At 39.4% G+C, this 17357-nt stretch overlaps 1 protein-coding gene across 12 annotated transcripts in view; it reads left to right on the top strand.

Moving 5' to 3' along the window:
* RIMBP2 (RIMS binding protein 2) overlaps positions 1 to 17357 on the top strand; it is a 716511-nt gene that overhangs the window by 447616 nt on the left and 251538 nt on the right. For all 12 annotated transcript variants that reach the window (XM_068119472.2, XM_068119471.2, XM_068119470.2 and 9 more), the window contains one exon: positions 8138 to 8317. In XM_068119472.2, the coding sequence (XP_067975573.2) occupies positions 8138 to 8317 (180 nt within the window). The remainder of the gene's footprint in view (positions 1 to 8137; positions 8318 to 17357) is intronic.

Raw genomic sequence — 17357 nt, 5'->3', positions numbered from 1 at the left:
AGTGAATATAAAGATTTAAAGTTAAGTTAATATAAAGATTTAAAGTTAAGTGAATATAAAGATTGAAAATTCAGTGAATATAAAGATTTAAAGTTAAGTGAATAAAAAGATTTAAAGTTAAGTGAATATAAAGATTTAAAGTTAAGTGAATATAAAGATTTAAAGTTAAGTGAATATAAAGATTTAAAGTTAAGTGAATATAAAGATTTAAAGTTAAGTGAATATAAAGATTTTAAGTTATCAAAATCATTGGAATCTCCCGCGATGAAGCTATCTCTGAGGGCCTTTCACTCACTCACCGCAGGCAGGTAGGTGGTCTTTCTGTCTTCTACCGACTCCTCTCCGGCCTTGCTCCCCCAGCTCTCTCTGTGCTCTGTCCCCCAAATATTCCTACAGGTCGCACAAGATCTGCCAGCAACCCTCTGATGGTTAAACTGCCGAAATCTCGGCTCTCTGCTCACCTTCACTCTTTCATTCCTCTTTTCTCCCGCCTGTGGAACAAACTCCCACACTCCCTTCAATCCCTCTCCTCCCTCCAGGTCTTTAAAACAGCTGTTCACCACCATCTCTTATCTTCCCCCATCCATAACCTTGATCTTTTCTACCCCCACTAATTCACCCCAGATCCACCTTGTTTGAAATTCCAACTTATTTCCTGGAAATCCTGGCAGTGTCCATATGTTTATACCTCTCCCACCCCCCCCCCCCTTCACATGCCTCCCCCCCTTCACATGCCTCCCCCCCAAAGCCCTCTCCCTCCCACAGATCTCTCGATGTCTCCATGTCTCTCGGTCCCTGCTCTCAAATGTTGTGTTTGTGTCCTTCCCCCTCTCTCCCCATCTTGTCTACCGCTCCCGATGTTATTTGTTTTATGTGTCTGTTTGTCTTTCTGTGTGATTAATGTTCGCTCTTTCACGAGCCTCGATCTTGTATACAAAAAAAAAAAAAAAAAAAAAAAAAAAAAAAAAAAAAAAAAAAAAAAAAAAAAAAAAAAAAAAAAAAAAAAAAAAAAAAAAAAAAAAAAAAAAAAAAAGTGAATATAAAGATTTAAAGTTAAGTGAATATAAAGATTTAAAGTTAAGTGAATATTGTACACCGCTCCTTTCCTATGCCATCTCCAGGCATTGCAAATCGTCATTGGCGGGCACCGAAGGGGGCTCGGCAGTGACGCGTGCTGAAAGAGAGTACTCAGTTTTCACTCTGGTTGTTTGTTTTCTTGGTTGTTTTCTTGCTTTCTTGTTTGTTTGTCCAGATGATATCTCAGCCATCCTTTGAGCTAGGAAGCTGAAATTTCGGCACAATAGTCAGCAAGTCCTTTCTCAAAAAGGTTATTTTTTGTTTTTTGAATAATCAATAAATTGAGGAGTTATTTAATTATTAGCGATTAATTAAGTACTTATTTAATTAATCAAATTTCCTTTCTCTTCTGACCATTTACTCAGGCACCTTTTGAGTTAGGAAGCTGTTATTTGGACATGCCAATGACCAGGTGATTTGGCTGCAAAGGCTATTTTTGATTTATTAATTAATCAATTAATCGATTAATTATTTAATTATTCAATTAATGGCAAAAAAATTTTTTTTTTTAAAGTTGCAGATTCTGATGAAATAGTGGTAGTTTATGTGTTCTCTGACCAAATTGATTAATAATTTAATTTTTTTATGATTATTATTATTATTTTTTCATTATTAATCATTTATATATTTTCTTTCTCATTTGGCCAATATCTCAGGCACCTTTTGAGCTGGGAAGCTAATATTTGGACATGAGTGACCAAGTGATGTGGCTATCAAGGATATTTTTGATTTATTGATTAATCATTTCATCTATTAATTATTTATTGATTAGTCGATTAATTATTTATTGAGTAATCAATTAATTATTTAATTTTTTATAAATGACTTATTTAATTAAATTTCTGAAAGATACATCTTCGGATGAAGCACTGGTGGTTTAGTTATGCGATTAGCCAATTGATTATGAAAATATTTTGTGATAATCTTTTATTGATTTTAATTATACAATTAATCAATCAATTAGTGTACACCTCTCCCTCCCAATGCAGCCTCAATGAGCTGCACTGCGGTATTGCCGGGCGCCGGAGGCGCCCCGGCAATGCCGCGCTGCAGCATATTTAATTATTTGGCATGGGGCGGTGTACTTTGAATGTATCTGTACTTGTAAAGATTTAAAGTTAAGTGAATATAAAGATTTAAAGTTAAGTGAATATTGTACACCGCTCCTTTCCTATGCCATCTCCAGGCATTGCAAATCGTCATTGCTGGGCACCAAAGGGGGCTCGGCAGTGACGCACGCTGAAAGAGAGTACTCAGTTTTCACTCTGGTTTCTTTCTTGTTTTCTTTCTTGCTTTCTTGCTTTCTTGCTTGTTTGTCCGGACGATATCTCAGCCATCCTTTAAGCTAGGAAGCTGAAATTTCGGCACAATAGTGAGCAAGTCCTTTGTCAAAAACGGTATTTTTTTTTTTTGATTAATCAATAAATTGAGGAGTTATTTAATTATTAGCGATTAATTAAGTACTTATTTAATTAATCAAATTTCCTTTCTCTTCTGACCATTAACTCAGGCACCTTTTGAGTTAGGAAGCTGATATTTGGACATGCCAATGACTAGGTGATTTGGCTGCAAAGGATATTTTTGATTTATTAATTAATCAATTAATCGATTAATTATTTAATTATTCGATTAATGACAAAAAATTTTTTTTTTTAAAGTTACAGATTCTGATGAAATAGTGGTGGTTTATGTGTCCTCTGACCAAATTGATTAATAATTTAATTTTTTTATGATTATTATTTATTTATTTTCATTATTAATCATTTATTTCTTTTCTTTCTCATTTGGCCAATATCTCAGGCACCTTTTGAGCTGGGAAGCTAATATTTGGACATGAGTGACCAAGTGATGTGGCTATGAAGGATATTGTACACCACTCCTTTCCTATGCCATCTCCAGGCATTGCAAATCATCATTGCCGGGCAACAAAGGGGGCTCGGCAGTGACGCACGCTGAAAGAGAGTACTCAGTTTTCACTCTGGTTTCTTGTTTGTTGTACACCGCTCCTTTCCTATGCCATCTCCAGGCATTGCAAATCGTCATTGCCGGGCACCAAAGGGGGCTCGGCAGTGACGCACGCTGAAAGAGAGTACTCAGTTTTCACTCTGGTTGTTTGTTGTACACCGCTCCTTTCCTATGCCATCTCCAGGCATTGCAAATCGTCATTGCCGGGCACCAAAGGGGGCTCGGCAGTGACGCACGCTGAAAGAGAGTACTCAGTTTTCACTCTGGTTGTTTGTTGTACACCGCTCCTTTCCTATGCCATCTCCAGGCATTGCAAATCGTCATTGCCGGGCACCAAAGGGGGCTCGGCAGTGACGCACGCTGAAAGAGAGTACTCAGTTTTCACTCTGGTTTCTTTCTTGTTGTACACCGCTCCTTTCCTATGCCATCTCCAGGCATTGCAAATCGTCATTGCCGGGCACCAAAGGGGGCTCGGCAGTGACGCACGCTGAAAGAGAGTACTCAGTTTTCACTCTGGTTTCTTGTTTGTTTGTTTTCTTTCTTGTTTGTTTTCTTTCTTGGTTGTCCGGACGATATCTCAGCCATCCTTTGAGCTAGGAAGCTGAAATTTCGGCACAGTCGTGAGCAAGTCCTTTGTCAAATACGGTATTTTTTGTTTTTTGAATAATCAATTAATTGAGGAGTTATTTAATTATTAGCGTTTAATTAAGTACTTATTTAATTAATTAAATTTCATTTCTCTTCTGACCATTATTAACTCAGGCACCTTTTGAGTTAGGAAGCTGATATTTGGACATGCCAATGACCAGGTGATTTGGCTGCAAAGGATATTTTTGATTTATTAATTAATCAATTAATCGATTAATTATTTAATTATTCGATTAATGACAAAAATTTTTTTTTTTTTTAAGTTTCAGATTCTGATGAAATAGTGGTAGTTTATGTGTTCTCTGACCAAATTGATTAATAATTTAATTTTTTTATGATTATTATTTATTTATTTTCATTATTAATCATTTATTTATTTTCTTTCTCATTTGGCCAATATCTCAGGCACCTTTTGAGCTGGGAAGCTAATATTTGGACATGAGTGACCAAGTGATGTGGCTATCAAGGATATTTTTGATTTATTGATTAATCATTTCATCTATTAAGTATTTATTGATTAATCGATTAATTATTTATTGAGTAATCAATTAATTATTTAATTTTATATAAATGACTTATTTAATTAAATTTCTAAAAGATACATCTTCGGATGAAGCACTACTGGTTTAGTTATGCGATTAGCCAATTGATTATGAAAATATTTTGTGATAATCTTTTATTGATTTTAATTATACAATTAATCAATCAATTAGTGTACACCTCTCCCTCCCAATGCAGCCTCAATGAGCTGCACTGCGGTATTGCCGGGCGCCGGAGGCGCCCCGGCAATGCCGCGCTGCAGCATATTTAATTATTTGGCATGGGGCGGTGTACTTTGAATGTATGTGTACTTGTTTGTTTTCTTTCTTGGTTGTCCGGGCGATATCTCAGCCATCCTTTGAGCTAGGAAGCTGAAATTTCGGCACAGTAGTGAGCAAGTCCTTTGTCAAATACGGTATTTTTTGTTTTTTGAATAATCAATTAATTGAGGAGTTATTTAATTATTAGCGTTTAATTAAGTACTTATTTAATTAATTAAATTTCATTTATCTTCTGACCATTATTAACTCAGGCACCTTTTGAGTTAGGAAGCTGATATTTGGACATGCCAATGACCAGGTGATTTGGCTGCAAAGGATATTTTTGATTTATTAATTAATCAATTAATCGATTAATTATTTAATTATTCGATTAATGACAAAAAAATTTTTTTTTTTTAAGTTACAGATTCTGATGAAATAGTGGTAGTTTATGTGTTCTCTGACCAAATTGATTAATAATTTAATTTTTTTATGATTATTATTTATTTATTTTCATTATTAATCATTTATTTATTTTCTTTCTCATTTGGCCAATATCTCAGGCACCTTTTGAGCTGGGAAGCTAATATTTGGACATGAGTGACCAAGTGATGTGGCTATCAAGGATATTTTTGATTTATTGATTAATCATTTCATCTATTAAGTATTTATTGATTAATCGATTAATTATTTATTGAGTAATCAATTAATTATTTAATTTTTTATAAATGACTTATTTAATTAAATTTCTAAAAGATACATCTTCGGATGAAGCACTACTGGTTTAGTTATGCGATTAGCCAATTGATTATGAAAATATTTTGTGATAATCTTTTATTGATTTTAATTATACAATTAATCAATCAATTAGTGTACACCTCTCCCTCCCAATGCAGCCTCAATGAGCTGCACTGCGGTATTGCCGGGCGCCGGAGGCGCCCCGGCAATGCCGCGCTGCAGCATATTTAATTATTTGGCATGGGGCGGTGTACTTTGAATGTATGTGTACTTGTTTTCTTTCTTTCTTGTTTTCTTTCTTTCTTGTTTGTTTGTTTTTTCTCTTGTTTGTTTGTCCGGACGATATCTCAGCCATCCTTTGAGCTAGGAAGCTGAAATTTCGGCACAATAGTGAGCAAGTCCTTTGTCAAAAACGGTATTTTTTTTTTTGATTAATCAATAAATTGAGGAGTTATTTAATTATTAGCGATTAATTAAGTACTTATTTAATTAATCAAATTTCCTTTCTCTTCTGACCATTAACTCAGGCACCTTTTGAGTTAGGAAGCTGATATTTGGACATGCCAATGACCAGGTGATTTGGCTGCAAAGGATATTTTTGATTTATTAATTAATCAATTAATCGATTAATTATTTAATTATTCGATTAATGACAAAAACCTTTTTTTTTTTAAAGTTACAGATTCTGATGAAATAGTGGTAGTTTATGTGTTCTCTGACCAAATTGATTAATAATTTAATTTTTTAATGATTATTATTTATTTATTTTCATTATTAATCATTTATTTATTTTCTTTCTCATTTGGCCAATATCTCAGGCACCTTTTGAGCTGGGAAGCTAATATTTGGACATGAGTGACCAAGTGATGTGGCTATCAAGGATATTTTTGATTTATTGATTAATCATTTCATCTATTAATTATTTATTGATTAATCGATTAATTATTTATTGAGTAATCAATTAATTATTTAATTTTTTATAAATGACTTATTTAATTAAATTTCTAAAAGATACATCTTCGGATGAAGCACTAGTGGTTTAGTTATGCGATTAGCCAATTTTTATTATGAAAATATTTTGTGATAATCTTTTATTGATTTTAATTATACAATTAATCAATCAATTAGTGTACACCTCTCCCTCCCAATGCAGCCTCAATGAGCTGCACTGCGGTATTGCCGGGCGCCGGAGGCGCCCCGTCAATGCCGCGCTGCAGCATATTTAATTATTTGGCATGGGGCGGTGTACTTTGAATGTATGTGTACTTGTAAAGATTTAAAGTTAAGTGAATATAAAGATTTAAAGTTAAGTGAATATAAAGATTTAAAGTGAAGTGAATATAAAGATTTAAAGTTAAGTGAATATAAAGATTTAAAGTTAAGTGAATATAAAGATTTAAAGTTAAGTGAATATAAAGATTTAAAGTTAAGTGAATATAAAGATTTAAAGTTAAGTGAATATAAAGATTTAAAGTTAAGTGAATATAAAGATTCAACGTTAAGTGAATATAAAGATTTAAAGTTAAGTGAATATAAAGATTTAAAGTTAAGTGAATATAAAGATTTAAAATTAAGTGAATATAAAGATTTAAAATTAAGTGAATATAAAGATTTAATGTTGAGTGAATATAAAGATTTAAAGTTAAGTGAATATAAAGATTTAAAGTTAAGTGAATATAAAGATTTAAAGTTAAGTGAATATAAAGATTTAAAGTTAAGTGAATATAAAGATTTAAAATTAAGTGAATATAAAGATTTAATGTTAAGTGAATATAAAGATTTAACGTTAAGTGAATATAAAGATTTAAAGTTAAGTGAATATAAAGATTTAAAGTTAAGTGAATATAAAGATTTAAAATTAAGTGAATATAAAGATTTAAAGTTAAGTGAATATAAAGATTTAAAGTTAAGTGAATATAAAGATTTAAAGTTAAGTGAATATAAAGATTTAAAGTTATGTGAATATAAAGATTTAAAGTTAAGTGAATATAAAGATTTAAAGTTAAGTGAATATAAAGATTTAAAGTTAAGTGAATATAAAGATTTAAAGTTAAGTGAATATAAAGATTTAAAGTTAAGTGAATTTAAAGATTTAAAGTTAAGTGAATATAAAGATTTAAAGTTAAGTGAATATAAAGATTTAAAGTTAAGTGAATATAAAGATTTAAAGTTAAGTGAATATAAAGATTTAAAGTTAAGTGAATATAAAGATTTAAAGTTAAGTGAATATAAAGATTTAAAGTTAAGTGAATATAAAGATTTAAAATTAAGTGAATATAAAGATTTAAAGTTAAGTGAATATAAAGATTTAAAGTTAAGTGAATATAAAGATTTAAAGTTAAGTGAATTTAAAGATTTAAAGTTAAGTGAATTTAAAGATTTAAAGTTAAGTGAATATAAAGATTTAAAGTTAAGTGAATATAAAGATTTAAAGTTAAGTGAATATAAAGATTTAATGTTAAGTGAATATAAAGATTTAATGTTAAGTGAATATAAAGATTTAAAGTTAAGTGAATATAAAGATTTAAAGTTAAGTGAATATAAAGATTTAAAGTTAAGTGAATATAAAGATTTAAAGTTAAGTGAATATAAAGATTTAAAGTTAAGTGAATATAAAGATTTAAAATTAAGTGAATATAAAGATTTAAAGTTAAGTGAATATAAAGATTTAAAGTTAAGTGAATATAAAGATTTAAAGTTAAGTGAATATAAAGATTTAATGAAAGGTGAGTAGATGTGAAACTGGCATGATTTGGTTAAATGGCCTCTTCAGTTTCCTTTATTCCAAAATGCTACTCCTATGTCATTGGTTAATTTGTTTAACCAGTCAGAGTCTGATCGTCCATGTTTAAAGACATCAGTTTTACACATAGACATTAATCTTTATTACTCATTTCTTTTTTATTCAGAGAGAAGCCATCCCATTTGAAGCAGGTCGTGTAGAGAGAAGGCTTGAGGAAGAAGAGGATGGGGAGGAGGAGGAGGAGGAGGAAATGAACTCTGAAGAAGAGGAAGAACATTACGACCACCCACCATTACGACAAAGTCGGACTTCTGTCGATGACTTCTTGAAAGAATCATCACAAGAGGTGCAGTCATGGCTTAAGAGGCCAGATAAATCATTTGTTTAATGTCTGTTTATTATGCTCCCACTTCGTCAGCACAAACATATGTGCTTTGGTAGCTTAAAGGCAGCTGTCGTGCTTGTGATAAAAATACGTCCTCCTTGAATATGAGAAATACTTTTGAAGAAGGTTTTTAGTGAAAAAATAATGTGTTGTTTGAAACTAATCGAAAGATTCAGCTTTTGTATCATACCTGAGGATACCAGGTGTGCTTTCTTGATTGAGCGTTGTTTAGCATTTTAGAAGCATCGGTGCATTGTAGGTGGAAAAATTGAAAAACCCAGAATATTTGAGACATCCGTTGGTGATGAGAATGACCGGAATGCTATTTCCCATGAAATGCGTTTTTGCTCCTTTTTATTCCATTTTGTGAAATTGCTTTTTTCCACTCTTTTGCTCTTCTTATCCCTTGTTTCTGGAACCGCAAACCAGAGCCTGATGAATCCTACACTCCCCTTTGTGTTAGCAGAGCACGACCTTCTCACGTCATCTCCATCTCCAACTGTTAGCTTTTCTACCCCCATATTAACCCTGCCACACCAATCCAACCCTCATATTTGAATGGTGGTGTTTCCTATTCTCCCCTCTCTCATTGCACATTCATTCATTGACTTGTCATTGCTCCATTGCGGGTTTTGCCAATACTCGGTGTTGCCTTTTGCCCTCAGTCATCTCTGGCTTCCACAGCCGAGAGCTTGTATAAAAAACAAAACGTTCAAACACATTTTCATGCCATTGCAAGCTCAGCAGGGGCTAACTTGACCGGTGACAAGCGGAAAGCTCTGTGCTTTATGGCATGTGCTATTGATCCAATCATGTGCCTCACAGTGTGTGTAAACACAATTGGTCTGGAGGAAATCATACATTTTTGGAGAGGTTCATTGTTCACAACCACACAGTAAACATTACAGAGTAAGTCTGTGTAAATACAGCACAAGCATTCCGTCTGGCATGAAAATTCCTAGGGCCATCCAAGAGCGAGAACCTGCCATTCCGTCCGAGGGTGTGGGCTCGCTGTCCCATCCAAGGGTGCGGGCTTGCCATGCCATTCGAGGTTGCGGACTCGTCATGCCATCTGAGGGTGCAGGCTCATCATGCCATCTGAGGGTGCAGGCTTGCCGTATCATCTGAGGACGCATGCCTGCCATATCATCTGAGGACGCACGCTTGCCGTATCATCTGAGGACGCAGGCTTGCTGTGTCATCTGAGGGCGCATGCTTGCCATATCATCTGAGGGCGCATGCTTGCCATATCATCTGAGGGCGCATGCTTGCCATATCATCTGAGGGTGCAGGCTTGCCGTGTCATCTGAGGACGCATGCTTGCTGTGTCATCTGAGGGCGCAGGCTTGTCGTGTCATCTGAGGGCGCACGCTTGCCGTATCATCTGAGGGTGCAGGCTTGCCATATCATCTGAGGGCGCATGCTTGCTGTATCATCTGAGGGCGCACGCTTGCTGTATCATCTGAGGGCGCACGCTTGCCATATCATCTGAGGGTGCAGGCTTGCCGTATTATCTGAGGGCGCATGCTTGCCATATCATCTGAGGGCGCATGCTTGCCATATCATCTGAGGGCGCACGCTTGCCGTATCATCTGAGGGCACATGCTTGCCATATCATCTGAGGGTGCAGGCTTGCCGTGTCATCTGAGGACGCATGCTTGCCGTGTCATCTGAGGGCGCAGGCTTGCCGTATCATCTGAGGACGCAGGCTTGCCGTGTCATCTGAGGGTGCAGGCTTGTCGTGTCATCTGAGGGCGCATCCTTGCCATATCGTCTGAGGGCGCATGCTTGCCATGTCATCTGAGGATGCAGGCTTGCCGTGTCATCTGAGGGCGCAGGATTGCGGTGTCATCTCAGGACGCAGGCTTGCCGTATCATCTGAGGACACAGGCTTGCCATATCATCTGAGGGCGCAGGCTTACCGTATCATCTGAGGGCGCAGGCTTGCCGTATCATCTGAGGGCGCAGGCTTGCCGTATCATCTGAGGGCGCAGGCTTGCCGTATCATCTGAGGGCGCAGGCTTGCCGCATCATCTGAGGGCGCAGGCTTGCCATATCATCTGAGGGCGCAGGCTTGCCATATCATCTGAGGGCGCATGCTTGCCATATCATCAGAGGGCGCAGGCTTGCCATATCGTCTGAGGACACAGGCTTGCCGTATCATCTGAGGACGCAGGCTTGCCATATCATCTGAGGGCGCAGGCTTCCTGTATCATCTAAGGGCGCAGGCTTGCCGTATAATCTGAGGGTGCAGGCTTGCCGTATCATCTGAGGGCGCAGGCTTGCCGTATCATCTGAGGGTGCAGGCTTGCCATATCATCTGAGGGTGCAGGCTTGCTGTGTCATCTAAAAGCATAGGCTCACCATGCCACCAAAGGGTGTATGCTTGCCGTATCATCTGAGGGTGCGGGCTTGTCGTGCCACCCGAGGGCTCATGCTTGTCATATAATCTGAGGATGCAGGCTTGCCGTATCATCTGAGGATGCACGCTTGCCGTATCATTTGAGGGCGCAGGCTTGCCGTATCATCTGAGGGTGCAGGCTTGCCGCGTCATCTGAGGACGCAGGCTTGCCGTATCATCTGAGGGCGCAGGCTTGCCGTATCATCTGAGGGCGCAGGCTTGCCGTATCATCTGAGGGCGCAGGCTTGCCGCATAATCTGAGGGCGCAGGCTTTCCACATCATCTGAGGGCGCAGGCTTGCCGCATCATCTGAGGGCGCAGGCTTGCCGTATCATCTGAGGGCACAGGCTTGCCGTATCATCTGAGGGCGCAGGCTTGCGGTGTCATCTAAAAGCACAGGCTCACCATGCCACCAGAGGGTGCATGCTTGCCGTATCATCTGAGGGTGCGGGCTTGTCGTGCCACCCGAGGGCTCATGCTTGTCATATAATCTGAGGGTGCAGGCTTGCCGTTTCATCTTCAGGCGCAGGCTCACCATGCCACCCGAAGGCGCATGCTTGCCGTATCATCTGAGGGCGCAGGCTTGCCGTGCCACCAAAGGGTGCATGCTTGCTGTATCATCTGAAGTTGCAGGCTTGCCGTGTCGTCTAAAGGCGCAGGCTCGCCATGCCACCCAAAGGTGCATGCATGCCGTATCATCTGAGGCAGCAGGCTCGTTGTGCCACTCGAAGGTGTGGGATCACCGTACCTTTTGAGGTTGCCGGCTCACCGTGCCATTCGATGGCGCGGGTTTACATGCCTTATGAGAGTGTGGATTTACCGAGCCACCCCAGTGTGCATGCTCATCGTGCCTTTCAAGGGCACGGGCTAGTTTTCTATCCATTCTAGGATCACTAAAAATGAGAGTTGTGGAACATGCACCTCCCCCCCCACCTCCCAATTTTACATGTAATGAATGGACAAAATTGAGAAGATTATTTGACTATCCTCCCAAAATATCTCTCCCATCCCTCCCCATCCTCGCATTTTATCAGCATGGCATTGAAAACCTTTCTGACCATCCACCCCCTTCCCCCACTCACAATCCCCCATTTTTGTACATGTTGTTAACTTGATATTTTAACAACTTATCATCTTGGCGCATCTTACCATGTATACATTAATTAATTGTAAATACCAATGGTCTCTGGTTATGGAACTATAAAAGAGAGCCTATAAACATTTGCATGTTTTGTTGTTTATCAAAATATTTTATTCTCTTATGGCTTTCATCACCATCGAGAATGTTAATAAATAGTATGTTGTGATTTGTTAATTGGTTTAAATATCTTTCTTGAGCACATATGAAATGATAAACCTTTCTCAACGTTCTGCTTTGAGCTCCTCCTGAGCCACATATCATGTATTTTTCCATTGATTATTTGAGAAACATCAAAGTTTTCTATCCATTCTCGGATGTTTATATTTTTTACGTCTTTTAATTAATTTGTATTTAAATGTATGCGCTTATTTGTTTTATTTACTTTTGTTTTGGTTATTTCTTCAACAGGGCTTATTTGATATTTTTCACATTCTTTATGTTTTCCATTTAAATGCCGAAGTTGTAATTTTCTCCATTTCTTTGTCTCGTTATTGTGTGGTTCAATCATATATATATGCTCATAAAAAGGCGTCGGTAGTCCGTTAAAATCCCACCAACCCAATTAACATACACTGTTGGAACTCGACATTCGCGGACCCCGCGTATTCAAGCTTGATAAAATTCAACCTGCTTCTGTATTCGCGGCCCTGCGCCCCTCATATTCTCGCTTTTTCGCATGTGCAAAAAATATTTTTGATTAGGAATCGCGAGTGATTATTTAATTATGTATGTTTTTATTTTATTTTTTGTTTACTAAGTCGATGTTCGTATAAGAGCTAACACATAGAACATATAATAAAGTGAGCATGAGACGAGAGGAGGAGAAAGAGGGAAGCACAACAACAGTAGAGAACAGGGACATCGGGAGATCTGTGGCACAGGTGGGGGTGGGGTACATGGGATAAACAAGATGGAAGGGAATTTTCAGGAAAGAAAACAGGGAATTTGAAGGAAGTGTTTTTTGTGGTGGATTAATGGGTGTAGAAAAGACAATGGTTTTTGATGGGAGATGACTTTAGATGAGGGTGAACAGCTGTTTTGAAGGCCTGGAGGGAAGAATAACAAATGTGGTTCCATAGGTGGGCACAGGCAGGAAAAAAAGAGGAATAAATGAGTGGAGGTGAGCAGTGGTTCTACATTTAGGCAGTTTCACTAGGAGAGGGTTGCTGATGGACCGTGTGCCTCCTGCAGATACCATGGGAGGGTGGGTGGGTCGAGGAGAGGACAGAGCATGGAGAGTGCAGATGGTACAAGACCAGAAATGAGATGGAAGAAGACAGAGAGACCAGTGACCTGTTGGCGATGGCGGAGTGATAGGCCCATTGACTCGGCTTCATCATGAAAGATTCCGATGGTCTTGAAAGCCTTTGTGGATCGGAGCTCAGGTGTGCCAAAGAAGGACTTTGCACACAACGGAGTATGCCTTGTCGGTGTTTGGCTTCGGGGGCTAATGTTCAAATGTGGCTTTCCCAAGAGAGATCATGACTAAGGGGGAGACCGAACAGTTTTGAGTGACTGAACCTCTTTGTGAGGGTCGTTGAGAAAATAGATGGGAGGGTTTGTGGTACGGTCCTTTCGGAGAGAGAGTGAGTGTGTAGGATTTCTCAGGATTGAAAGACGTATTCCAAGTTTTTGAGCAGATTGTTATTTTGTCAAGGTCGGAGGAGAGGGAAGACGCTGCTGCTTGTCTGTCAGAAGGATGAGGGATGTCACAGCAGAGAGTGGAGTCATCAGCAAAGAGAAAAAGATTATTTTCCAGAGAGTCGGTGAGATCATTGATGAAGATTAGGAATAGGCTGGGGCCTAGAACACTGCCTTGGGGTACTCCGTTTGAAGGGATGGAAGGGGAGCATACAGCAGAGACAGACTTGACAAGGCGTTTCCAGTTTTTAGAGGAGGGGGGACAATCAAAATGAAGACCAATTACTGCACTGTAGTTACAAGGAAGCTGGACATTAACAATATACACACACACACACACACACACACACACACACACACACACACACACACACACACACACGCACACACACATGCACACACGCACACATGCACACACGCACACACGCACACACGCACACATGCACACATGCACACATGCACATATAACATATACACATATATATGTATATCAACACATACATATTTTGAGGCATGGGCAGTACCTTTTCAAGAACACACCCAATCACAATTTGATAGACTGTTTATTGCCCTTTTTATGTGCAGCATGGAGGAACCAGGTCCCAGATATGCCTGGAGAACCCTGCTTCCTGGAAGCATAGCAACACGCAAGTTATATTTATAGCCAAGAGAGAGGACGGCCTTCAGAAGGAAAAAACAGACTTGAAAGGAAGAAAGCTGCCTCCAAGGGAGGCGAATCATAGCTACGACAGAGAAAAATAGCTTTGAACTCAAGGTTGAATTGAATGAGTTCCCACAATAAGTATCAAAAGCCCCACGAGGAAAAGGGGGGCCCAACACCCCTCCCCCAAACGCTCCCCAGTAATATGCATTCCGAGTATAGAGAATATATTGAAATTAAATACATTGTAAATACTTCGAACTCCTGCAATTCCCCGCTCTTCTTAAGAAAACAATTTTTTATTCACAACCATTGAAACCACTCTGATTCCCTTGAGCAATATTGTCGATTACCGCTGATCCATCTTATGCCGGATCGGGTGAGGAATCTCCTTGCTCAAGGGAAATCCTCTGACGTTTTTTTTTTTGTTTTTTTACCTATCGTGGGATGAATCCTAGGCGAAAGACTAATTTAACTCAAGATCTTCTTCTTTCCCCTTGACATTGGTTTGACAAGGGATGGTGTCCCGAAAAGAGTCATCTTCTCCTCTGCCCAGTGTCAACTGGATGTTTAAAAGAGTGTCTTCCACTGCACGGCACACCTGGGCTAACGAAAGAGTAGCGCACGCATGTTTGAACTCCAAAGACTCCTCATGTATGTTTGATGAGCTGGGGTCTTGATAAATGTTTGACGAACTGGGGTCTTGATAAATGTTTGAGGGACCAGGGTATGGAAGAGGGGAGTCTCGAGGGAATGGTTGCTTCTGGAGGGGTGGGATCTACTCGTTTGATTCCCGGAACAACGAGATGTTGCTTGACCATCAGGATTGTGCGAGGTGTGGACCAGAGATGAAAGGTGCATCGACGGAGACTTTAGGACCATGGTATCCAAGTGGTCCATAGCTCGCACCAGGAACAGCCAGTGGAGTCACGGAGGCCAAGTGTAGAGAATATGCATGGCCATCCAAGTATTACTCCACGCTGGCGTCTGGGAGGGTTCCCTTGGAAAACAAAACTTTCTGACAACTGTTACGATTAGTATTTTTATGCATCCAATAAAACCATTATTCCAACGATTATTCCTAGGGCCAATCGTATCCATTGCAATATTTTGGCCCCCCATTGCACAAATATGCTTGCAAACCAACTTTCTATGTTCCATGACTCGTGGTTCTCCCTTCTTTCCCCAAGGTAGGTACCATATTCCCACGTTTTATTGATGGAGGCTTGCACTCGGTAGGATCTGGGATCCAGGTGTAACATTTGCCCTTAAAAATCCTACAAACCCCTCCCTTTTCTACTAACATGAGGTCCAATGCCACTCGAATTTGCATCACTATTGTTCTCATTTTTTACTACCGTGTCCAAATTCTGTTGGTCAGCCTGGTCTGACTGGTTAATAACCAACTCTAAGATTAGTGCCACCTCATATATACGATAACTATATCACTACCCCTCTAGCTCCAGGGAAAAAGAGCCATAACGCTATTTCCCATTGTTACGGATTCGTCGCTTCCGCCTTTGTTGTTATTATATACTTGTAGGATTTTTAGTTTCAGGTAATATTGTTGTTAAGATTTTTGTGTGAAATGGAGATTATTTTAGTAAAAGGTAAAAATAAATGTTTGTGAAGGAAAAAGAAAAACGTGGCAAAGAAACCGGGAGAGGAGAGAGGAGGAGATTGGCAGGGAGAGGAGACTGCCATGAGAGGAACAGCCGTGAGTCGCATCAGGGCTGCGAGTAGACTTTTTTGATATTGGTCGTGAATGAGTTGATGCTTCCCGTGAAAGGGATTGCCCGCGACATCGTCACATATTGCGATTGCAATTAAACCTGTCTCAGGTTGTATTACCAAGCGTGAGCTATTGTTGGTGGGAAAACGAGAGCCTCCATTTTAGGTCGATCCGCCATTTTTCCTCGAGGAGGCGGTTCGTCTGGCGCATTGTGTTTGGTCGTTGGGATTCCCATATCGACATCATCGTGTTGATCACCATTGGTTTCCATATTGGCTTAATCTTTGGTGGACAGGGGGAGGGGGGGCATTGATTGCGCTCATGTTTTGGGAGATCGTTACCGTGCCGCCAGCTGCCTGACCTCCCACCTCGTAACTCCACGTCCGCAACTGTGGATACCTGCCTATTGTTCTTGTCGTTCTGCACGACTTCGACCTTCACCCAGCGTTGAGATTCGTGCACGGACTTTGGGGAATGTTACATTCCACTCACGTTTGGCGTATCGTGAGTTTATTGCTTTGAGAGCATTGGGGAATGATGGTACCATCATATGTATTGTTCATTTGATGCAAGTGATATTTTCATTGTACTTTCTTTGATGGTGTTATTATTGGGTATGTCAGAGTTCTTAATACAATTACTTGTTTTGTTCTACAAGTGCATTGGTGTAGTTTTACCATGGCTTATTGGAACACTCAAAATAACAAATCTTTCTGCCGCGTTCCCTCTCGAGACTCTGAGGGGCACCGTAACCGGAGTTTGGGGAGGTAACACGTAACACCATCTGGACCCATCCAAATTCGTGGCTATTTCCTCATCCACAATAGCTCGCCCCTCCGCTATCGTGAGGACGTCTCTTACCTCCATCGCCGGTGCCACCCATCGCAAATAGCAGCTTTCCGACCATCCTCCTGGTAAGTCAGGAAATACCTGCTTTCCACAGACTTCCACAAACTTTCCACAGCTTTCCACAAACATCGTCCCATGCATGGCAATTTTCATCATTTGTCCTACTAACAGAGTCGTTCGTGCTCACACCAGACTCTTACAAATCAACTCATCCAATTGGTGTATGTTCATTTGCATTTGTGCAAATTGTAATGGGAGACATTCCAAATGTTCCACATTTCACAACAGGTGACCACAACAGGTGACTCATCCACATCCCTTTAAAATCTCTTGTCACCCTCTCAATGGTGATCGATCACTTGAAAATTAAGAATTAACAGATATCCCAATTTGCATCATCATCCTCACTAAAATGGAATAGACTTGTCACATCCTAGTCTGTCCACCAAATTTCGTCCACATCTGTCCACAAACTTTTGAGACACATCAAACATGTCCACAAGTTTTCACAGTGGGGTGACCAATTCTGAAATACAAAGGGGAACTAAGAGGGTTTTGTCCGCATTTTGTCTCACA

The sequence above is a fragment of the Myxine glutinosa genome, chromosome 6 (genome assembly GCF_964187855.1).
Source record: "Myxine glutinosa chromosome 6, kmMyxGlut1.1, whole genome shotgun sequence".
NCBI classification, from domain to species: Eukaryota; Metazoa; Chordata; class Myxini; order Myxiniformes; family Myxinidae; genus Myxine; species Myxine glutinosa.
This window is presented reverse-complemented; position numbering and strand designations above follow the sequence as displayed.